Below are 25,082 nucleotides of genomic sequence, written 5' to 3'. Positions count from 1 at the left end.
AAATCCATGTGGTCTCTGGAACTTGAATAGCAAGTGTCTGGGCTTTAAAGGCAGCCAATTAGAAAAGCAGTTGTTTCCTTAATTGTAGCTCACTGGGAGGACTTCTTTGCCAAAGGCAGCTGTGTCTCCTAAAGAGCTGGAAGAAAGAGATGATTCACCCCACCCACACCCTAAAAATTCCCTGAGACCTGTTGTCCTATACACTGTATATGACACACAATTGGAATTTATCTCCTGTGCTTTTTTTTTAAGATTTTATTTATTTATTTATTTATTTGTGAGAGCGAGAGAGCGCACAAGCAGGCAGAGGCAGAGAGAGAAGCAGGCTCTCCACTGAGCAAGGAGCCTGATGCAGGACTCCATCTGAGGACGCTGGGATCATGACCTGAGCCAAAGGCAGCAGTTTAACCGACTGAGCCACCCAGGCGTCCCTTTTCTGTACTCCTGATTAAGGGCTCCAATACCATAAATACACATGTAAAATTGAGTTTGGGAATATGTGTGCTTTATTCAAAGGGGAGACAGGAAGTTTTTAATTTGACAGTTAAGGTAAATTGTTTTATTCATTGTAGGAATGCAGACTTAACTGTTCATAGATGCTCTGGGTCAAAGTTTCATATGAGGTTAAGATTAAAATTCTTCTTAAAACCAGTTGATAGAGGGATTTCTACTAGGGAGAGTTTATCATATGTACTGTTCCTATATGATGTTCTGAGCCTGGAGGCCAAAAGATGAGGATAATGAAAAAAGTGATTATTGAACAAATTCGTTCCTAGATTTGGATTAAGAACCTCTGTGTTGATATGTTTTCTTTTATTTTCCCTAACTTCTATTTCCCTAAGCAAATGAAGGAAGTACCTTGGTCCCATTTCATGATACTACTTTGGCTCTTTGCCATTACCTTCGGTTTCTACAAAGGGACAAGTATTTAATTTGGGCTAGAGCCACACCTGTACTCCTTAGCTATAGAGATGGATTTATTGGTTCTTTTCCAGAAGGTGCAATGAAGCTGGGGTAGATGATTGATACAAGTGGCAGGGAATGCTGCAGTGGTTCTGAGAAGGAGCTTTACGGTCAAGGAAAGGTTGCAGTCTTGCCATGGAATCATCCCACTCGTGGCTTATAGGTCCTGCCTTTGTATTATACAGAGTTCTTCCCTAAATTCTTCATTGAGAGTGTTCACAATATCCTTGCCAAACCCTAGCTCTGGATATTTCATCACTGAAACCATTTCCGATGCCTCTCCACTAGGTCTAGTCTCCATTTTGCTGTCAGTGTCCTCATGCCTGACAAATCTGTATTTACATCTTGTCTTGCTCAAGGACTAGGACTGTTAACTTCTTACAAATTCTCTTGCTTTCTCTCTTCCCCTACTTCTCCCTTTTATTTCTGCCTCTTCCCCCCAAATGTCTTCAAGGGCCTGTATCCAGAATGCTCCCTATTAGACTCAGGTTTTGTCCCTTTCTAGGGTTTACCTTGAGGTAGATTTTGTTTCATTTTAATATATTTTTGTGGATTTTCTCTCTGTTTATTTCTTGCAAAAGCCAAGATTGAGCTAAGTGCTGCATTTTCTGCAGCTGTGGCATTAACTGCAGCATTGAAGTATCCGAAGCAAATGACCTGATCACAGTTTTTGGATAGTTCAGGAACTGTTGTGATACAAATATAAATTGCTAAGAAAGGAGGCCTTGGGTGTTGGCTTCATCTTTGATTAACTTGTTCTGAATGGTTTGTCAGTCTAAGCATGGAATTTTGAACAAAATTAAATTCCATTTCTTGCTCTCCATTATAACTTTAAACCTGATGCAAGAACATGGTAAGATGTTTATTGTATTTGTTTCTTTGTCTAGCTCTTGTCTTCAAGCAAATGTTTCAATAGTCTTAATCAAACTGGGGTGTTTTTTTTTTGGTATTTTCATATTGATGAATTCCTCCCATGATAGTTTGCCTAAGATAGTTTCTTTTGAGATATGTGCATATGCTGAGTTTGTGAAGACTTGGTTTTTCCTTTTGTGCTCTCAACCTAGTCAGGCTAGAAAAGCTAGTTTCAGAATTGATTTCAGCTCTTTTTTTTTTTCCTATACTATACTGAAGACTAGAAGTCTGACTTAAAGAAAGGACCTAGAAATAAATAAATTTTTAAAAAAAAGAAAAGAAAAAGAAAGGACCTAGAATTTCATGCTATTTCCTTTCCTCACTTTGTTCTCTTGCACTGGTATTGTGAATTTGTGTAACTCACTCTTTTCTCCCTTAACAGGGTTGTTGGTACAGAGGAACGTATTCCTATTCCCCTCATGGATTACATCCTTAATGTGGTAAGATTCATGGTAGGGTAAACCGCGTAAAGGTGTGTGTTTTTCTGGAAAATGTGTGGGATTACCAAATAGTCTAGTGATTTCCACATTTATTTTCATTGGGGCCCTTAAAGTGTGGATCAGTGGGAAAAGATGTGCAAACCTTGTTCTGTAAGACTGGTTTGCCAGCAATTGGACAACACTCGTCCTTCTTTTAAATACTCCTAGTTTTTTGTTCATTGTTACTATTTGCCATTGGAATTCAAACAGGAGAGTGGGCTTTGTTAGGACAATCCAGTATTATGTTCTTTGAATGTGTCCAACATAAATTTTACCCATTACTTGATATTTTTCCTGTTAACTTCTCCTTTATATTAAAAAAATAGTAGTATGACCATTTCTTTCAACTTAACCATGTGTTTCACAGGAGAAAAGGGAAGAGTTTAAATTTTCCCAGAATTGTTTCCCTGTAAGGGCCCACTTAGCAATTGTTCTAGCCCACTAAGCACTTCCAAGACTTCCAGAGATGGTTCCTCTTGTGCCTGTGTGTTTCTTGCCCACATTTTACTTTCTTCCCTTAAAAAAATGCTTTGATTGGTCCAAGTCACTCTTCTAGAGTTCTGGTTTTCATTTGCATTATGAACACATTGAGGAAAAAGTATCCATTTTTATTTACGGGGAGAGACAACACACTATCATGTAAGAAGCACATTAAAAGATCAGATCTAATTTTGCCACTAATTCATGGGTGTGGCCCTGAGCAAATCATTTATCCTCTCAAATTACATGACTTTAGGTGTGGCCAAAAAGGTAGATTGGGAAGAAGTAATTATTCCTGTATGGTATTTTTTGGTGGTTTTGTTTTTGTTTTTTGGATGTTTAGGGTCCATAGCTTATCTCTCCCTATTTATTTGAGGTTTTGCTATTCTAGAAAGTACTGATTTTATGACTGCAAGGCAACCCCTGTCCTTACTCCAGGCTTACCTTTTAGTTCCAGATGTCAGACTCTAACTTAGTTTTTTTTTAATTTTCATTACCTAGATGAAATTTGTGGAATCTATTCTGAGCAACAATACAACAGATGACCACTGCCAGGAGTTTGTGAATCAGAAAGGACTCTTGCCTTTGGTTACCATTTTGGGCCTTCCCAATCTGCCCATTGACTTTCCCACATCTGCGGCCTGTCAGGCTGTTGCAGGTGTCTGCAAATCCATATTGGTAAGAGCTTCTGGCCAAATATCTTCATTTGTTTTTAGAAATCAATTCTGTAATACTTCTGTATACTTGTTTTTACTTTGGTCTCCCTTTACTTTCAGCTAAAAAATAAGAAATTTGTGGTTATGTATTACAAGTCAGTCAAGTGAATTTTGTGACTAATAAGTAGCGTGTCACATTATTTCTCATTGAAAAGTTAAAGTATCTGTTCATTGTTCTTAGGTTTGATATATAGTTCCAATATTTTAGTTTATTGGAGGAGATGGTAGATGAAGAAAGTTTTGGAACTGGGTTTATTACTATTGTGTCATCCTTTCTCATGGATGCTTTTTTAACACAATCTGGTATTGTTTAGTCATATAGCTTTTTTCCTTTTTCAAGCTTGATAGTCATGCATTTTAACCATAAGTGACCTGTAGGTTATTGCTCAAATTTTGCCAAAAAATTAAGTGCTTTATTTACTTTAAGTAGTGGTAAAATACACATCATAGGATGTTTACCTTTTTAACCATTTTTTAGGTGTATAGTTCAGTAGTCTTAAGTACATATACATTGTTGTACAACTGATCTCCAAAAGTTTTTCACCTTGCAAAACTGAAATTCTGTACTCATAAACAACAACTCCACACTCCTCTCTCACTCTCAGCCCCTGGTAAACATTGTTCTATTTTCTGTCTCTGAATTTGACTATTCCAGGTACCTCATGTAAATGTAATTCATAAGGTATTTGTCTTTCTGTGATTGGCTTATTTTGCTTAGCATAATGTCTTAAAGATTCACCCATGTTGTAGCATATGTCAGAATTTCCTTCCTTTTTATGATGCTGTTGTATGTATAAACCACATTTTGTTTATCCATTCATTCACTGATAGACCATTGGGTTGCTTCCACCTCTTGATTATTTTTGAATAGTGCTGCTTATGAACACAGGTGTGAAAATACTTCTTCAAGACTACTGTGTGTGTGTGTATGTACAGTAAAAGCACTTAAGGATCTACTGTCAGCAGATGTCAAGTATACAATATATTATTAACTATAGACACCAAGGTATATATTATATCCCCACAATTTACTCATAACTGAAGGTTTGCCCTTTGACCAACATCTCCGCATTTCCCCCCAGCCCCTGGCAACCATCTTTCTGTTCTCTGGTCCTATGTATTTGACTTATTTAGATTCCATATAAAAGTATGATCATACCCAAGACTCCTTTCAGTTCTCTTAGTTGTATACTCAGAAGTAGGATTGCTGGATTATATGGTAGCTATTTTTAATTTTTCAGGGAACCACCATACTGTTTTCCATAGCAGCTCCATCATTTCACATCATTCCAACCAGCAGTGTACAACGGTTCCAATTTCTCTGCATCCTCCCCAACACTTACTTTCTTTTTCTTTTTCTTTTTTTTTGTTGTTGTTGATGGTAGCCAACCTAATAGGTGTGAATTGAGATCACATGGTCTCCGTTTGCATCTTCTAATGATTGATGATGTTGAGCATCTTTTTATGTGCTTACTGGCTATTCGTGTATCTTTGGAGAGATGTCTGTTCAAGCCCTTTGCCCATTTTTAGTAGGGTTTGTTTTTTGTTGAGTAATGGGGTCCTTTCTATATTTTGGATATTAATTCTTTGTATCAGATACATGATTTGCGATATTTTCCTCTATTCTCTGGTTTGTCTTTATCTCTGTTAATAGTGCCCTTTGATGAACAAAAGGTTTTAGTTCTGATGAAGTCCATTTTATCTTTTTTTTTTTTAAGATTATTTATTTATTTGACACAGAGAGAGAGATCACAAGTAGGCAGAGAGAGAGAGAGAAGGAAGCAGGCTCCCTGCGGAGCAGAGAGCCGGATGTGGGGCTCGATCCCAGGACCCTGAGATCATGACCTGAGCCAAAGGCAGCGGCTTAATCCACTGAGCCACCCAGGCGCCCCCATTTTATCTTTTTTTATTGCTGTTGCTGTGCTTTTGGTGTCAAATCTAAGAAGTTACTCCCAAATCCAAGGTCCTGCAGCTTTTACCCTATGGCTTCTTCTACATGCTTTTATAGTTTTGACTCTTATATTTAGGTCTTTGATCTGTTTGGAATAATTGTTTTTATATGATGTAAGGTAAGGTCCAGCTTCATTCTTTTGCATGTGTATATCCAGTTTTCCCAACACCATTTGTTGAAAAGATTGTGCTTTCCCTGCTGCACTTGTGTTTTGACACCCTTGTTAAAAATATTTTGACCATAGATGTGAGGGTTTATTTGGGGGCTTTATTTTATTCTGTTGATCCTGATGTCTTTCTTTATGCCAGTACCACATTTTTTTTATTATTGTATCTTTGTGATAAGCTTGGAAATCAGGAAGTGTGAGACCTCCAACTTTGTTCTTTTTCAAGGCAGTTATATCTATTTGGGGTCCCTTGAGGTTATTCTACAAATTTTAAGAGAGATATTTCTATTTCTGCCCTCCCCAGCCATTGATGATTTTATAGGGATTGCATTAAATCTGTGAAGCTCCTTCATTAGCTGGATTGTGCAGTGATAAGAAATTTCTGGTAAAAATCAGTAATCCAGTTGCGTTTGGACTTGTAAAGTCCGCAGTTGTGACATATCTGTAATGTTTTATTTTGCTTTACTCTTTGCAATATTAAGTTTTTTAAGTATTAAGCTGTTTATAAGAGGAAAAGAGGCTGTGCTCCATCATTATCCTACCTCTGAGACACTATATGAGAACTCATGGATTTATCTAAAGCCACAGTAAAGGCACATAAGTTATCCTATCTTTGAATGGCAAGTGATAGTATTTTACTGTGAGATTTTTCGGCAGATTTGAAAAGCAATTACAAGGGCCATGTCCTATAATCCTTGAGTTGTCTCATAAAAAAGGAAATTACCTATCTCATTCCTATTCTAGAATCACCTCTTTTTATTTTAGGAAGAAAAAAAAAACAGTAGTAATACTGGTTCACTTCCATACTTTGAAAACTTGCCTAATATTGCTCCTTGTTGAGCAAAATTTATAATTAATCTTACAGTATAGAGTCATTGCTATAATAGTATTTCAGTTTGGCCATCACAGACTTTTAAATATGATTGACTTACCACATTTGAAAAGCCTCTCATTTGAGAGAAGTAAAGTGTTGCTCTAAAAGGAGGCATTGAGGTATGTCATACCTGTATTCATATTTTGCCGTTCACCAGGTGGGATACCATGGCCAGGTTCAAAATTTGTGACACTTGTCTTCTATTTCTTCCGTTGTGACTATTAAAGACATGGTGTATATGAAGTTCATTGTATATTAATACTTTAATTAATTATTATTCTTGTTTCAGACACTGTCCCATGAACCCAAAGTCCTTCAAGAGGGTCTCCTTCAGTTGGACTCCATCCTTTCATCCTTGGAGCCCTTACACCGCCCAATTGAATCTCCTGGAGGCTCAGTGTTGTTGCGAGAACTGGCTTGTGCTGGCAATGTTGCTGATGCTACCCTCTCAGCTCAGGCCACACCTCTACTCCATGCGCTCACTGCTGCCCATGCCTACATCATGATGTTTGTTCATACTTGCAGAGTTGGACAGGTGAGAATTGGGGGATGAACAAGCTAGTTTAAAGCCAGCGAAGTACATACTAGACATCTTACTGTGCTTAGAAACAGTTCTACCTGGGCTAGCTACTAAAAGAACAGATTTTTTTTTTTTTTTTGGTGGGGGATGCAGGTTTATGCTTTAAAATGACGTCTAGTTTATTTTCCCTTGTTTTTGTTTTTTGGTTTTTTTTTTTTATTAGAATTTGGGTGACCATATAAATATAATTTGTTCTGTGAATTAGACTTTCTTGAGAGCGAGAGTTGAGTTGGAAACTTTGTTGAGTGCTATCTCGGGAATTTGATCATTGTTCATGTTTTATTAAGTTACTATAAATAATAGGCATTAATGGGGCATCTGGGTGACTCAGTCGGTTAAGCACCTGCCTTCGGCTCAAGTCGTGATGTCAGGGTCCTGGGATCGAGCCCCACATCAGAGAAGTCTACTTCTCTCTCTCACACTCTCCCTCTGTTCTCTCTCACTCACTCTCTCAAATAAGCAAATAAAATCTTTTTAAAAAAAATAACAGGCCTTAATAGATCTTAGCAGCCACATAGGCCAACTAGGATTTATAGTCACCTTTTTAGTGGACAAGCTTCAATTGGGTGCTCATCTGGCCTTACTACTTCCTAATCTTTGTACAAATGCATGTAGGCCTGATAATGGGATGGCAAGAAGGAAAATTGACCATAGCACATTTAAGTCAATGGTAATTAAGAGAGAGATTAGTAAAGATTAACTGAATATCAAACTCTATGCCTGTAATCCATGTGAGGTTCCTCCTGTGGTTCCAGAAAGGAGGGGGTGGTTTGTGTGTGCTCAACTTTTAGTTCTCAAGTAATCGATTCTAAAGATTAATGATGTAATGTTTTAGCACCCTTGTTTTATGCTGTTGAGCAGGAGTATATTCTTTGTATCAAATCAATTGAAAATGGATATAAACTATTGAGGAAATAATTATGTAACAAAGGTTTGGGATTGAGTTTTATGACTTTTTATTAAATAAAATTAAGGTGAAATGTTTACTTCAAGGAATTAGGTAAATCCAAATATTAATTGAAGTTAAGAAGTAAGAGGGAAATAGCAAGTCCCACAACACAACCTAACAGAATTAGAAAGCTGTCATTGAATCTGCAAAACTGTTTCTTTAAAATAAGAGTTGCCTATGATCATTGCCTTTTGATTTACAAAAAGCAATGGAAGAAATTGAGAAGGGATGTTAGATACAGACTGTAAATGTTACAGAAGGCATCCCAAAGATAGCTTCTGTTTACTTTGTTTGCAGAGTGAAATTCGTTCCATCTCCGTAAACCAGTGGGGCTCTCAGTTGGGTCTGAGTGTTCTGAGCAAGCTGAGCCAGTTATACTGTTCCCTGGTGTGGGAAAGCACTGTCCTTCTCTCCCTGTGTACGCCAAACAGGTAAGGGGAGGGGTCATCTCTTTATTATCTCTGTTGTCTTTCTTAATAGAGAAACTAAGTTCAGTGATCCTGGAGGATTGCTTTGGTCGAGAGCAGAAGGCTGTTAGTAAAGAGTTCAGAGGGTTCCTTGTCTATCTTAATCCATCCACAGGCTGCTGTCACAAAGTACCACAGACTAGATCCTTATAAACAGAAATTTATTACTCATAGTTTTGGAAGCTGGAAGTCTGAGACTATGTTGCTAGCGTGGTTGGGTGAGGGTCCTTTTCTGGGTTGCAGACTTTGCATTGTATCCTCACATAGTGGAAGGGACTAGGAATGTTTCTGGAGCATCTTTTATGAGGCAGTAGTCCCATTCATGAAGGTTCTGCCCTCAAAGGTAAGGCCCAAAGGCCTTACCTACTAATACTATCACATTGGTCATTAGGATTTCAACAAATGAATATTGAGGGGACACAAACATTCACTCCACAGTATCGTCCTTCCCATTTACTAGCCTAGGGACATGCTTACAGATGGGTCATTTTCTACATCTTTGACCTTATATCCTAATTATTCTGTGTCAGCATGATAGGTATTTAAAATTTGTTAGCCAAATCTAAAGTTGGGTTGGAAATCTTGTTGAGTACTACCTCAGAAATTTGATCATTGTACATGTTTTGTTAGGTTCACTTACCTGTCAGCCAAGCAGATGAGGGACCAAGCAGAACTTAAGAAATGAGCTATCAGGGTTCTTTTTACTCATGGTTTGTCTTATTGCAGCTTACCATCTGGGTGTGAATTTGGCCAGGCAGACATGCAGAAACTGGTTCCAAAGGATGAGAAGGCAGGTACGACCCAGGGCGGAAAAAGATCAGGTAACTCCAAGAAACTAAAAATCTTAGCGTTAATTCTCTTAGTTTTGTCTCTATGTCTTTATAGGTCTATTGTGAAACTAAGTTAGCTGTATTGTCTTTAGTCCTCAATTTTTTCCTTTTATTTTTATTTTAAAATTAAATTGTTTTCAGTCAGTTTCTCTGTAAAATGTGTATATACAATGGTAAAAATTAAAAGTTGCAGTAAAAAGAATCAGTTAACATTTGTACCACAAATAAACAGTATTTTGGAACTATATACCTAATCTTTTCTCCTAGGGATATATTTTATTAGCATAGTTGTGATTATCTTAGAGATAGTATTTTATTTACTTTAGTTTAGTTTACTTAACATTAAGTGCCATGTAAAGGGTCTGTGAATTAACCATTCCCTATTGTTTTCTAATGTACTATTTTGAAATATGAGTATATTTTTATATAGTTTTATGCAAATGAAAGATTAAATCCTAGAAATTACTGTATTGAAAGTTACGGCGGGACCCTAATTTTTGTATGCTTATTTTTCAGAAGTTTAATTTCGCTGTTAAAAATGGCAAATGATTGTTTTAAGTAGCTGTGGAACACTTTAGAACCACGCTGTTCAATATGGTAGCCACTAGCCACATGTGGACTGTTGAACACTTGTAATGTGGCAGTATAACTTAAAAAATTGGATTTTTTTTTTCTTCTTCTGTTGCTCTCCCTCCCTCCTCCTCCTTTCCTTTTCTGTCTTCCCAGATGCTTTTTTTGTTTGTTTATTTCCTCTTGTAAGGGAAGGATATAATGGGTTGACTTGTATGTGTGTCTCCCCACCACACAAAACAATACTGTGTTGAAGCACTAACCTCCTCCCTCAGCACCTCAAAATGTGACTTTATTTGGAAATAGGGTTGTTAAAGATATAGTTAAGAGGAGGGTGATAGATTGGATGGAAAAAACTAAATTCTTAATTTTTATATAAATATAACTACTACTATTCTGTACAGTTGTTAGAAGGCTTTTAAGAATGTTTAGAACAACTTTTGTCTGTGAATGTGTTTTTTTTCCAACTAAATTGTATGAAATAAATGTAGGTCAGTTTTTATGAAAATTTAACGTCTGAATTGAGATGTACTGTATTTCATAGATTCTTGTTTTTTTAAAAATCATGAGTATAAAAATGTAAAAACTCAGTGATTTTTATTTATGATTATGTCTTGAAATAAAAATTCAACTATATTGTGTTAAGCAGTATGTTAAAAATTACCTGTTTTCACTTTTTAATATGGCTACCAGAAAGTTTAAAATTATGTAAGTGGATCACATATTTCTGTTGGACAGTGCTGCTTTTTCTGATTACATATTTAATATATTTTTCTGAATTTTTATTTTCTTTTGTTTTTTTTAAGGTTTTTTAAAAAAATTCCAGTTAGTTAACATACAGTGTTAATTAGTTTCAGTTGAACAATAAAGTGATTCAACAGTTCCATACGTCATCCAGTATTCATAAGGACAAATGCACTCCTTAATCCCAATTACTTATATATATAACATATCCCTGACCCCCTTCCCTCTGGTAAAAATAATATACAGTTTTTTTCTGTATAATTAAGAATTTTTTCTTGGTTTATCACTCTCTCTTTTTCCCCTTCTGCTTGTTTGTTCTGTTTCTTAAATTCCACATAGGAGTAAAATCACATGGTGTTTGTCTTTCTCTGACTTACTTTGCATAGCATTATACTCTCTAGGTCTGTCAATGTCCTTGAAAATGACATTTCATTCTTTTTAATGGTTGAATGATATTCCATTGTATGTATGTGCTACCACTTCTTTATCCATTTATCAGTCCATATCTTTTTAACTTTCTGAGGAACCTCCATACTGTTCCCCACAGTTGGCTGTACCAGTTTGTGTTCCCACCAACAGTGCTTGAGTGTTCCTTTTTCTGCATATCCTCAACAACACCTTTTGTTTATTATTTGTATATTTGTTTTGATTTGCATTTCTTTGATGGTAAATAAAGATAAACATCTTTGCTTATATCTTTTGGCCATCTGTATATCTTCTTTGGAGAAGTGTCTTCTGCCCATTTTGTAGTTGGATTATGTGTTTTTGAGTTGTATTTTTTTGGATATTAACCCTTTATCAGACATGTCATTTGCAAATACCTTCACCCATTCTGTAGGTTGCCTTTCAGTTTTGTTGATTATTTCCTTCACTGTGCAGAAGCTTTTTATTTTGATATAGTCCCAATAGTTCAATTTTTATTTTGTTTTCCTTGCCTTCAGAGATCTGTCTAGGAAAAAAGTTGCTATGGCTAATGTCATAGAGGTTACTGCCTGTGTTCTGTTCTAGGATTTTTATATATTCAGGTCTCACATTTAGGTCTTTAATCCATTTCGAATTTATTTTTGTGTATGGTGTAAGAAAATGGTCCGGTTTCATTCCATGTTGCTGTCTAGTTTTCCCATTAGCATTTGTTAAAGCATTTTTCCCATTGGATATTCTTTCCTGCTTTGTCAAAGATTAACTGACCATATAGTTGTGTGTTTAATTCGGGACTTTCTCTGTTCCACTGATCTGTGTGTCTGATTTTTGTGCCACTGCCATACTTTTTTGATTACCGCAGTTTTGTAACATAACTTGAAATCTGGAATTGTGATGCCTCCAGCTTTGTTTCTCTTTTTCAAGATTGCTTTGGCTCTTCAGGGTTTTTTGTGTTTCTATACAAATGTTAACAATTGTTTGTTCTGGTTCTGTAAAAAAATGCTGTTGGTGTTTTGATAGGGATTGCATTAAATGTGTAGACTGTTTTGGGTAGTATAGACATTTCAGTGTTATTTGTTCTTCAGTCTGTGAGCATGGACTGTCTTTCCATTTCTTTGTGTCATCTTGAATTTCTTTCGTCAGTGTTTTTATAGGTTTGAGAGTACAGGTCCCTCACCTTTTCGGTTAGGTTTATTCCTAGGTATGTTATTTCTGGTGTAGTTGTAAATGGGATTGTTTTCTTAATTTCTCTTTCTCCTGCTTCATTATTGGTATATAGAAATGCCACAGATTTCTGTGCATTGATTTTGTATCCTGTGACTTTACTGATACATACATCATTTCCAGCATTTTTTTTTCATTTCCAGCATTTTTTAGTGGAGTCTATAGGGTTTTCTGTATATAGCATTATGTCATCTGCAAATAGTAAAAGTTTTACTTCTTCCTTACTGATTTGGATGCCCTTTTATTTCTTTTTGTTGTCTTATTGCTGTGGCTAGGACTTAGAGTATTATGATGAATAAAAGTTGTGAGAGTAGACATCCTCGTCTTCCTTACCTTAGGGGGAGGAAAAGTCCTTAGTTTTTCCCCATTAAGGATGATGTTAGCTCTGTTTCTCGTATATGGAATGGCCTTTATTATCTTTAGGTATGTTCCCTCTAAGCCTACTTTGTTGAGGGTTTTTTTTTAATTATTTATTTATTTATTTTGAGAGTGCATGAGCTGCAGGGTGGGGCAAAGGGAGAGAACGTCAAGCATACCTCCCTTCCCCCAGCATGCAGCGCAATTCAGGGCTTGTTCCCAGGACCTGAATTCATTACCTGAGATGAAATCAAGAGTCGGACAGTTAAACAACTGAGCCACACAGGTGCCCTTGAAGGTTGTCATGAATGGATATTGTACTTGTCAAGTGCTTTTTCTTCATCTATTAAAATGATCATACGCTCTTACCTTCTCTTATTGATCTGATGTATCACACTGACTGAATTTGTGAATCTTGAACCACCCTTGCAGCCCAGGAGTAAATCCCATTTGATCCTGGCAAATGATTTTTTTTAATGTATTGTTGAATTGGATTGCTAATATTTTGTTGACAATTTTTGCATCTCTATTCATCAAGGGTTTTGGCCTGTAGTTCTCTTTTTTAGTGGAGTTTTTGTCTAGTTTGGAATCAGGGTAATGCTCTCCTCATAGAATGAATTGGGAAGTTTTCCCTTTTTTCTATATCTTAGAATAGTTTAAGGAGAATAGGTATTAACTCTTCTTTAAAAGTTTGGTAGAATTCAACTGTGAACCATCCAGTCCTGGACTTCTGTTTGTTGGGAGTTTTTTGATTACTTACTCAGTGTCTTTGCTGGTTATCAGAAATTTTCTGTTTCCTTCTGTTTCAGTTTTGGTAGTTCATATGTTTCTAGGAATTCATCCACTTCTTCTGGGTTGTCCAGTTTGTTGGCATATAGTTTTTCGTAACATTCTCATGATTTTTTGTATTTCTTGGTTTTATTTCTCTTCTCTCATTTGTGATTTTATATTGAGTCTTTTTTTTTAACAAATCTGAGAGGATTAAAGAACTAACTCATGGTATCATTGAACTGTTGTTTTAGTTATGTATCAGTAATTTCTACTCTGGTCTTTATTAGTTCCTTCCTTCTGCTGGTTTTAGGTCTTGTTTGTTCATTTTCTAGCTCTTTTTGGTGTAAGGTTAGGTTGTTTGAGACTTCTCTTGCTCTTGAGGTAGGCTTGTATTGCTATATACTTCCCTCTTAGAACTACTTTTGCTGCATCCCAAAGATTTTGGACCATTGTGTTGTCATTTGTTCCCATGTACTTTTTTATTTCTTTGATTTCCTGGTTGACTTACTCATTATTGAGTAGCATGTTCTTTAACCTCCATATATTTTTGATCTTTCCAGATTTTATCCTGTGGTTGACGTCTAGTGTCAATAGCATTGTGGTCTGAAAAGATATACATGGTATGACTTCAGTCTTCTTGAATTTATTCAGGCTAGTTTTCTGGACTAATATGTGATCTGTTCTATAAACTGTTCCATATGTAATTGAAAAGAATGTGTATTCTGTTTCATTTTAGGATGGAATGTTCAGAATCTATGCATTAAATCCATCAGACTCAGTGTTTCATTCAAAGCCATTGTTTCCTTGCTGATTTTCTGTTTAGATGAACTGTTAATGTAAGTGGGGTCTTAAAGTCCCCACTTACTATATTACCATTGATCAGTTCCTTTATTTTTGTAATTATCTGTGTATTTGAGTGCTCTTACATGTAAATGTCATATTTACAATTGTTAGTTTCTTGTTGAATTGTCCCTTTTATTACTATATAGTGTCTGTGTTTGTCTCTTGTTACAGTCTTTGCTTTAAAGTCTGTTTTGTCCAATATAAGTATTGCTACTCCAGCTTTCCTTTGATAGCCATTTGCATGATAAATATTTCTCCATCCCCTCACGTTCCATTTGCCTTTGTCTTTAGGTCTAAAATGAGTCTCTTATAGGCAGCATATAGATGGGTCTTCCTGTTTTATCCATTCTGTCACCCTATCTTTTGATTGGAGTGTTTAGTACATTTATAGTTAATGTATAATTATAGATAGATAGGTAAGTAGGAGGTAGGTATTGCCATTTTATTACTTGTTTTGTGGTTGATTCTGGAGATTTTCTCTGATCCTTTCTTATCTCTTTCTTGTCTTTCGGGTTTGCTGATTTTCTTTAGTGATATATTTGGATTTCTTTCTCTTTATTCTTTGCATATTTACTAGTGGTTTTTGACATATGGTTACCATTCTATTTGTATATAACATCTTTTATATATAGCAGTTTATATTAAGTTGATGGTTAAGTTTGAACGCATTCTTCTCTTCTCTCCACATTTTAGGTATGTGTTACTATATTTTATATCCCTTTTTTGGCGAGTTCCTTGATACTATCACTTTTGGTCTTTCCATTCATAGAGTCCTCTTTAATATTTCAGGGGGCTGGTTTAGGGATCATGAACTCCTTTAGTTTTTGTTTAGGAAACTGTTCATCTCTTTTTCAAACTGAATGATAGCCTGTCTGGATAAAGTATTCCTGCTGCAGATTTTTCCCATTCAGCACTTTGAATATATCATGCCACTTCGTTCTGGCTTGCCAAGTTTCTGCTGAAAAATCTCCTGCTTGCCTTCTGGGTTTTCCCTTGTAAGTTAATGACCTTCATCTTGCTGCTTCTAAAATTTTTTCTTTTATCATATTCTGCAATTTTAATTACAGTGTGTCTTGATGTTGATCTGCTTTTATTGATTTTGTTGGGGGTTCTCTGTGCCTCCTGGATCTTAATGACTGTTTCCTTCCCCACATTAAGGAAGTTTCTAGCTATTACTTCTTCAAATAAATTTTCTGCCCCTTTATCTCTCTCTCTCTTCTGGGACTCCTGTAGTATAGATGTTATGTTTGATGGCCTTGCTGAGTTCCCTAAATCTATTTTCATATTGCCCAAGTCTTTTCTCTTTTTTTTTCAGCTTGATTATTTTCCATTGCTCTTGTCTTCTAGGTCACTAGTTCGTTCCTCTGCTTCTTCCATACTGTTGTTTGTTCCATCAGGCATGTTTCTTACCGCATTTATTGAATGCTTTATGTCTCCTATGTTGTTTCTTACCTGTCAGGGGTCTTATTTGTGCCTTCCACTTTTTTCTCGAGTCCAGTGAATATCCTTATGATCATTGCCTTAAATTCTCTATCAGACATGTTACTTATAGCCATTTCACTTAGATTTTTGGTCATGGCTTTATGCTAGTCTTTCATTTGGGATAAATTTCTCTCTATTTTGTCTGCCTCCCTGTGTCCATTTCTCTGTGTTAAGAAAGTCAGCTGTGTCTTCTGCTCTTGAAAGTAGTGACTTTATGAAGAAGCAGTCCTAGAATGCCCTGGACTACATTGTGCTCTGTTCACCAGAACATGGTACTTCAGGAGATTATCCTGTATGTAGTGCTTTTGTCTTGGGGTTTTGTCTAAGTTAACTTTCCTGTTCATGCAGCCATTTGCACTGACACTCTCAACCTTTTGTGAGCTGTACTTGGTCTCTGTGGTGTTAGTGGGACCTAGGCAGGCTGGCTCTTGAAGGGGGTGTCCACTAGTGAACTTGGAAGCTGGAAGGCAGTGTTAGGAAATTGTGCACTAGACCACTAGTCCTCTGCCAGGTTCCTCAAAGCATGAAGTGGCTAGGGAGATGCCTAGGTGGGGTATGTGCAAATTTAACAGAATTTGCCCGGAGTAGGTGAGTGCTCAGGACACCTGTTGGCTGTGGCGCACTGCTAGCAAGTTATGTAGCGGTTGTCTGTACAGCCTCACTTCCTGCAGGTTGCTCTGTGTTAGTGCTGAGGTGGGGGTGGGGAATGGCTCCCACCAGCTCTCTCCTTTTCAGAGAAATCCTCCAACATGCTCCTAAATCGGTATGAACAGATCTGTCTCCTGGGTGCCCTCAGCATGATGTAAACTTCGTTTTTATGTTACTACTTGATACAGACTGCTGTCTCTTTAAGGGTGGTGACCCAGTGATAGTTGGCACATTGCTGAGTCCTCCAACTTTTAAAGCTCCAGACTCCCAAGATCCAATGGTTTTATAAACTCCCAGAATTCAGCCACTCTGGTTTTTAAAGCCAGATGTAATGGGGATTACTCTCCCCATGTGAGCTTCCTGGTGCGAGTACCCATTTCTCTGTCCTTGCTGTGCACCCAGCTCCCTCCCTTCAGTGGGCAGCCTCCCTCTGCCTTTCTGACCTTCCTAAACTTTTAGATGCAGTTGCTTCCCTGTATTTAGTTGTGGAGTTTGTTCTGCCAGCCTTCAGATTGCTCTTCAGTTTAATGACTTGGATGTGTATGCTGTCTAGTTGTAAATGTAGGACGGGGGGAGCTCAGGGTCCTCCTACTCTGTCATCTTCCCAAGTTCCTCTTTGTACAATGGGTATTTTTTTATTTAAGTAATTTCTACCCCCAGTGCTCACTTCGGCAGCACATATATTTAGTAATTTCTACCCCCAGCATGGGCTCAAACTCAACAATCACATGCTCTTCCAGCTGAGCCAGCAAGGCACCCCTGTACAGTGGTATTTTAGAAAATGGCTTTTATGTTATATCACAGTAAAGTCGGAAATTGCAGTAAGCAAAAACTGTACACAATTTTCAGACTCTAATGCAACAAACCTAAAATTAATAAAAACTTTTCTAAAAAGTTTTTCCCTTATATTCTATGTCAGGGAAGAAATAAATTTAATAAACTATTAAGGAAACAAGACAATTCTGTGTATAAAAACTGATAGGATATGCTTAAAAATTGTACTTAGGTTATTAAACGTAGGGGAAATGCTTAAGGAACAGAGAAAGGATTTAGTTATTATGGGAGAGGAGAGAGAATCAGTAAAATAAACACAAACCTTTGGCCCATGTAAATTTGGAGAAAATGGACCAAACCAAAAATTAGAACCTCAGATTTAGTCAAAATGCAACAAATTTGCATCAAGGAAAGAAATAATTTACTAAGAAATATGAATAAAATTAGATTCGGTGTCAAAGAATTGCTTCAACTAACAAGCTGGATATATTTTTTCTAGCAGTTTCTTTTACACATTTAATTTAACAAAGATGACTCCATTTCCACATAGTTTTTTTTAGAATATTACAAAGACAACTTGGTGGTGTGTTTTATTAAAGGTTTGTCTAATCTGATTATTAGATATAAAAGCATTGCATATGTCCACCAAAAAAAAAAGATGTATCTCACGTTCATATACAGAAATCTTAAATGTCATAAAATATATTTCTCCAGTGGCCATCTGTGATGTTTAATTTGAGTTTATTATTGACAAGTCATAAAATATTAACAGGGTATTCACCTTGACAGCATTGGGGGGGGGCAGGGTACACCACACACACTGTAGGCTATGTGAATGGTGCTCCCTATGTCATACAGTGCCTACAGTTTTGCAAGGTAGCCCTGGGTTAAAACAGTTCTTATGTTCTTGCTGGAAGATGTTAGTATTGGCTACCTAAAAGGTCTCAAAGGAAAGGAGCATATCAGTAGTTATATTTTGGCTTGATTTTTCCTTTTCAGATTTAGGAAGTTACGGACATTGAGTAACAAGCACCATATGTAGCTCTTTCTTGTGACTGTTCAGGACAAGGAACCAGGTAAGTGATGACTCAACATGGTCTTATTGCTCGCCTCTTATGTCTACAGATGGTGAGCAGGATGGAACAGCTGCAAGTATGGATGCTTCTACCCAGGGCTTATTAGAAGGCATTGGGCTTGATGGTGACACACTGGCTCCCATGGAGACAGATGAACCTACTGCTTCAGACTCTAAAGGCAAATCTAAAATCACACCTGCTATGGCTGCCAGAATCAAACAAATCAAGCCTTTATTGTCAGGTGAGTGATTTTCCTCATTCTACTCCCTTTTCTGGCTTTCAGAGCCTTAACCAGTTTGAGACAAATTCAGTTGGTATGGCTCTGTTGTTTCCTTTAAGGAACTTGTAAACGTTGGTGGCTCATTTTCAGGTGGTATCTTATGATAGGCTCTGTACTAACTGCTAGGGATACAGGGATAAGAGACTTACTTCCTGAAAGTCATGTTTTAAAATTCCTTCCTTGCTACTCATTCTTCAACTACTACAAATGATTCCTGCTCTTACCATTCCACTGAAATGACTCACCAGCGACCTGTTGCTACGTCCATTAGATACTCTTCAGTCCTCTTCTAACTTGTCTGCACTTGTCTGCAGCATGATAGTCAGCCCATCACCTCAAAATACTCTTCTTGGTTTCTGTGGTGTTAAACTCTCCTGCTTTCCTGTTACCTGTTTGGCTACTACACCCAGTGTGCTTTTCCTTTCTCTATTCATTAATGACATGACATGACTGATTCATGTTTTAATAATGTCATTTTGGCAGCTCTGTGGAGACATTAACATGATATAAGACTGCATTAAGGATGTTCACTGATCTGTCCTTGTCTTCTTTTGCCCTTTAATGTAATATCAGTGTTTGGAGAACGTGTTTTGTGTGTTCCTTAATATTTGTCACTTTCTGACACCTTAATGTAGAGGAAGGTGAAGACCTAACTCTTGAGAATCTGGAGCTCTGCCCCAAAGCAAGCAGAAAATGGCCTTTGGTGGGGCACCTGGGTGGCTCAGTTGACTGAGGGTCTGACTCTTGATTTCAGCTCGAATTGTAAGATCAATCCCTACATCAGGCTTCTCTATCTCTTTCTGCCCCTTCCCACTCGTGCATTCACCCAGTCTCTCTATAAATTAATTAATGTTAAGAAATCCACTTATAAAATTTTTATGCTTTTCCTAGTGTTTTTTTTCCTTTGGGGATCATATATTTAATGTTGTGATCAGAAGATACATATGATAATTCTGTTAACAGTTTTGCATTTTTAAAGTATTGTGGGTATTTTAAGTGATTCTATAACCCAGCAGATGTATCATTTGCTTAACTGGTTCATACTGATCTGTTGCTTTTTCTGAAAAGGTGATTTTAACTCAGTACCTCTTTAAACGGTGTGTTTCTTATTTGTCTTTCACATTTGTTATGTATCAAGTTCCAATATACTTCTCTGTCTCCTGCTTTTAAAAGAGGCGTTTATTCTCTGTGGAACTTCCTTTTTGGATTATTAAATGTAGAAATAATTCCAAGTGTTTCCCAGGTGTTGTTGGTTAGTTATAATGAAACCATTCTGAGCATACTCTCATGCCTTATTCTGACTTTTGGTTTCCAGCATCCTCCAGATTAGGCCGAGCGCTCGCTGAACTATTTGGACTCCTTGTTAAACTTTGTGTGGGGTCTCCTGTCCGACAGAGGAGGAGCCATCATGCTGCCAGCACCACCACAGCACCGACACCTGCTGCTCGGTCCACAGCCTCGGCCCTAACTAAGCTCCTCACAAAGGGCTTATCTTGGCAGCCTCCACCATATACACCTACTCCTCGCTTCAGGTGAGTTCCGTTTGAGATACAGAATCTAATTGGTTCCTTTTGTACTTAAATGGAGAGTGAGCCACTGAACTAGAGGACTTGAAAGGTTCCCTGTTAACTCTAGATGTGTAGCCTGCACGCAGTTTAATGTACTTATATTGGTTCTTTGTAGTCTAGAGTATAGAGATTTTTAAAGCATTTATGATCAAAGTGTATTTCAGTAACCTTTTATTTTTTAGTAGGTGAGGACTGTCACCTTTTTTGCCTTAGAAGTTTTAATAACCAGACTAGCCAGCCACCCACCTGAATTTCAGTCAGTCTCTCAGTCACTTCAGTACAATGTTAAATTTTACTCTAGGCAGCTATATGAATTTCCCACCGCTTCTGTGACTCCCTCAGAGAAAGCTAAAATTTTGCTTTTTCCCCCTTTCAGGCTGACATTCTTCATCTGTTCAGTTGGTTTTACATCCCCAATGCTGTTCGATGAGAGGAAGTATCCCTACCACCTCATGCTGCAGAAATTTCTCTGCTCTGGAGGCCACAATGCTCTTTTTGAGTAAGAATCAAGTTGCTTCACAGAGAAGCATTTCTCAGAGTTTGGTCTTTGTGCCTTAGCAGCACACCACTTTCTAAATCACCTGTCCTGTGACCACAGGATACATAAAGAGTTGTAACCTTTCACATTCTGGGAACTAGCCATATTTGTCTCAGTCTTCCTTGGAGGGTGGGATTCAGCCTTTCCTAGAGATGTTTGTAAGAGTCTCTGCTTTTCTTCATCCGGTTTTTAGTGCCAGGTATACATATTTTTCTAATAGATTTACCCTTTTCTATTGTTTCTCCAATGGATAATTTTTCTGCTTCTCTTGGTCTAAAGATTCTATGCAAAGTTTCACTTATTTCATTGAAGTATAGTTGACATACAGTGTTAAACTTGTTGCGGGTGTACAACATTGTGATTTGACAGTTTTGTACATTATGCAGTGCTCATCGCAATACATGTAGTTACATCTTTTACCATATAAAGTTACTACAATATTATTATCTCTATTCCCTATGCTATAATTTTCATTTCTATGACTTGTTTATTTTATAACTAAGTTTATACCTCTTAATCCCCTTTACCTATTTCAACCATCCCCCTATCCACTATGCTCCCCTCTGGTAACAGCCACTTTGGGTTTTTTTGCTTGTTTATTCATTTTTGGCTTTAAAAAGTAAAGCTAAAAGTGGTAATCATTTTGCATTCTATATGTGTATCAAATCATCACATTGTATACCTTAAACTTATATCTGTTATATGTCAGTAATACCCCAATAAATCTGGAATAAATCCTCCCCTCAAAAAAGATAAAGCTAATAAATGATGGACAGATTAGCAGCTGTAACTGCAAGAGGAGAGATATGTAGTGGCAGTATAGATACTGGGAACCTTCTGAATGCTCCCCCCATCTAAAGTACTAATATTTTATCTCCATATTCTCTGTTATTTGAATTTTAGAACTTTCAATTGGGCCCTATCAATGGGAGGCAAAGTTCCTGTTGCTGAGGGATTAGAACATTCAGATTTACCTGATGGCACAGGAGAATTCCTAGATGCCTGGCTAATGCTAGTGGAGAAGATGGTGAATCCCACCACGGTGCTTGAATCTCCACACTCACTGCCTGCCAAATTGCCTGGAGGTGTCCAGAACTTCCCACAATTCAGTGCCCTCCGCTTCCTTGTGGTGACTCAGAAAGTGAGTATTGAGCATTCTGAAACCAAGAGGGATTTCTCATGCTAACTAGGTAGCTCTCCTTTTTTGTCCTCCTTAATGAAATAACTTGATTCTTGGAGAACCATTAGATCCTACTCCCAGATAGGACTGCCTTACAGAAAGGGATAGAGACCACTGGAGAATTTCCTATAGTGTAAATATTTGAACTGTAAACTTGAGATTGGTACTTCAGGTTGGATTAAAATGCCCCTTCTCTGTGCTGCTTTAGCCCTCCACAGCACTGACCTAGGGTTTTATTGTTGGCATTGACCTTTTGTGGAAAGACTGTCCCCTAAGTCTTAGATTTATTCCTCCACTGGCTTTGAATTGAGACAAAATGATCTTCACACAGCTTTTCAAATGACTTCTAGGCAGCCTTTACTTGCATCAAGAACCTGTGGAACCGGAAACCCCTAAAGGTATATGGCGGGCGAATGGCTGAGTCCATGTTGGCCATCCTATGCCACATTCTCCGAGGAGAACCTGTGATTCGTGAGAGACTGAGCAAAGAGAAGGAGGGATCTCGAGGAGAAGAGGACACAGGGCAAGAGGAAGGTGGCTCCCGCCGGGAACCTCAAGTCAACCAGCAGCAACTGCAACAGGTAGGGTCCTGGGTTCCCACTCCAGGGCTGAGACTTTGCTGCCAATAGAAAACCCACAAAGCCACAAGTATGTTCTAAGTTCACATGCCACTAAGTGTGTTGTGGGTTTTCTAATTTACGTGCCACAAAGTGCTTGGTCCTCTTAGCCAGGAGATAGCTTTAAATTTGTTCCCTCTTAGCTTTTTTTTTTTTCTCCTGAAAAGCCAAGGTATGGTTTCAGTGCTCCTAACCAGTGTAAGATTTGTGTCCTCCCAAGCATGTTGTTTAGTATTAAAACTCTTTTATAGTAGTATAGTGTAGTAGCCACTCAGTAGGCTGTGGCTATCTTGTTCTTTGGAGGCGAACTGTCCTCAGCTACTTTCTGATTTCTCTGTAGAGGAAAGGATTAAGGGTATCTCCAACAAGAGCTCTCTGCAACCTTACCTACAGAACTTACTAGTTTTTTTGAATAAATATATAAACCACATTTTGAAAATCGGAATCTAGAAGTGGAGGTGGGGGAGGCACTTAAGATCCTGACCTTTCGGTCTCACAGAGCATTTAACCTGGGAATTTATGCGTGTGTATGTATGTTCTTTTTATATCTAGGGTAGTCTTCAAATATGTCTTCTACATATACATGCCACATTTTTATTATAACCAATAAATGCTCCCTTTAAGAAAATCTGGAAATACAACAAAATATTTTAAAAGTCATTTATAACAACACACGATAGTTTTTCATCACTTAGTTTTATGCCTAATTTTTACATAATTAACATATAGTATAGAATTGTGCTATCATTAAAAAAATATTTTTCTAATTTGTTATTTTATTACTGGATGTTAATTTTCTTATTTGATTTTGTAAAACTGTCATGTATAGTTTCTTTTTGTACAGATCTTTCTGTACATCTTATAATTATTTCCTAGTAATAAAATTCTTAGGTCAGTTTCTCAGGCTCTTGTTCTGTTTCCAGTTTGTTTTCCAGAAAAATGGGGCCCAATTTTTGCTTCTACGTGTAAATCTCAGTCTTTGGATTACAGTGATCCTATTAATTATAATAACCATCTAGCTCCATTTTCTTAGAGGACAGAATTGAAAATCACCTTGGCTTCCTGCCCCATTGTATAGCTCTAATGTTTGAATACTGTGGAAGCACCAGATGGAAAGGATTATTCATTCACCTGTTTGAGCTTATTTCTCAGTTCATATTAAGTTAGAAAAACTTCTTTCCATCTTGAAAGGGTTTCTTCCCCCTTTTTTTTTTTTGAAGGTTTTGTTTGTTTATTTGAGAGAGAGATTGAAAGAGAGGGTGAGAGGGGAGAAGGTCAGAGGGAGACTCCCCGTGGAGCTGGGAGACTGATGCAGGACTCAATCCTGGGACTCTGGGACCATGACCGGAGCTGATGGCAGTCGCTTAACCAACTGAGCCACCCAGGGGCCTGGTTTCTGCCTTCTTAAAATGCATTTGGATTTCTCTTTTACTGCCATTTCTGAGATCCTGCATTCTTTTTGTAGCTCATGGACATGGGCTTCACAAGGGAACATGCCATGGAGGCCCTGTTGAACACCAGCACCATGGAGCAGGCCACAGAGTACCTTCTAACCCACCCTCCCCCAATCATGGGAGGAGTCGTTCGGGTAAGTTGCTTGGGGGCTCTAATTTTGTAGGCATTGGTTTGGCTGCTGATATGTTTTTTCTTCTGTTGTACTTCCATCATTGGCCTTCCCTTCGAAAACTACTTTTCATTTTCAGACTTCTGCATGCCAATATTTTCATTTTGTGATAACTCTTGGTTCTAGAATGTAATCAGAGCAGAAGCTTCCTATCTCCCAGCCATGCAAATTACTGGACTTTTTTTTTTTTGTAGAAGAACTGTTAAATTACCCAGTCAGAAAGCAATAGAAGAAACTCCCTTTTCTGAGCTGCAGAATAAGTGGTCACATTGAAACCCCCTTCCTATGCTTAACTTCATTGTGATTTTCCCTCTCTGTTACTATAATGACCAGATAAGCCTAGTTGGGTTTGACTGTTAACAGAGCAACATACGGAGCACCTTCTCCTCTAAAACTTGAGCACAGGATGTCTGATTCCCTGTAAGTTGGTATGTGCTTTGTTGCTGGATTTCCTGTTGTTGCTCTGTAGGATCTGAGTATGTCTGAAGAGGACCAGATGATGAGAGCAATTGCCATGTCTCTGGGACAGGATATCCCAATGGATCAAAGAGCGGAATCACCTGAGGTAACTAGGAAACATGACATCCAAAAGGGTCTGACACATTAATCTTAGTATTTTTATGGAAAGATAATTGGAGGAATTAATATCTAAAGAAGGACATGGGGATATTCATTCATCCCAACTTTGCCATCACGATACACTGTATTGACCTGAAGCTTTAAGCGAGGCCCATGAATTGTTAACCTTTACTGTCAAATAAGAGACCCAAAATGTACTTGGTAGTGTTCATTAGGCCAGTTTTGGCTGTCTGTACTTAGGTCACAGTTACTTTAGTTTACTATATTGGCAGAGAATGCAGGACAGTGTCTCCAAATGATTTTGTGGGAGGCTGCAATATAGGATGCTGTAAATAGATTGGCAATACTTTAAGGGTTGGAAACATCCTCGTCCTCTGCTTTCTTGTGTTGCCTTAGCCTTTGAGGCTGCCCTCATGAATG

General features: G+C 37.6%; 1 protein-coding gene across 11 annotated transcripts in view; it reads left to right on the top strand.

Moving 5' to 3' along the window:
- Nucleotides 1-25,082, top strand: part of HUWE1 (HECT, UBA and WWE domain containing E3 ubiquitin protein ligase 1) — a 169,879-nt gene that overhangs the window by 97,840 nt on the left and 46,957 nt on the right. For 10 of the 11 annotated variants that reach the window (XM_045994667.1, XM_045994670.1, XM_045994676.1 and 7 more), the window contains 12 exons: nt 2,258-2,315; nt 3,336-3,512; nt 6,831-7,076; nt 8,368-8,501; nt 9,264-9,358; nt 18,326-18,517; nt 19,872-20,088; nt 20,501-20,623; nt 21,566-21,803; nt 22,193-22,423; nt 23,925-24,047; nt 24,553-24,648. In XM_045994667.1, coding sequence (XP_045850623.1) covers nt 2,258-2,315; nt 3,336-3,512; nt 6,831-7,076; nt 8,368-8,501; nt 9,264-9,358; nt 18,326-18,517; nt 19,872-20,088; nt 20,501-20,623; nt 21,566-21,803; nt 22,193-22,423; nt 23,925-24,047; nt 24,553-24,648 — 1,930 coding nt within the window. The remainder of the gene's footprint in view (nt 1-2,257; nt 2,316-3,335; nt 3,513-6,830; nt 7,077-8,367; nt 8,502-9,263; nt 9,359-18,325; nt 18,518-19,871; nt 20,089-20,500; nt 20,624-21,565; nt 21,804-22,192; nt 22,424-23,924; nt 24,048-24,552; nt 24,649-25,082) is intronic. The other variant, XM_045994672.1, reaches the window with a different exon arrangement.

The sequence above is a fragment of the Meles meles genome, chromosome X (genome assembly GCF_922984935.1).
Source record: "Meles meles chromosome X, mMelMel3.1 paternal haplotype, whole genome shotgun sequence".
Lineage (NCBI taxonomy): Eukaryota > Metazoa > Chordata > Mammalia > Carnivora > Mustelidae > Meles > Meles meles.
The sequence above is the reverse complement of the archived record's forward strand: the minus strand, read 5'-3'. Positions and strand labels throughout refer to the sequence as shown.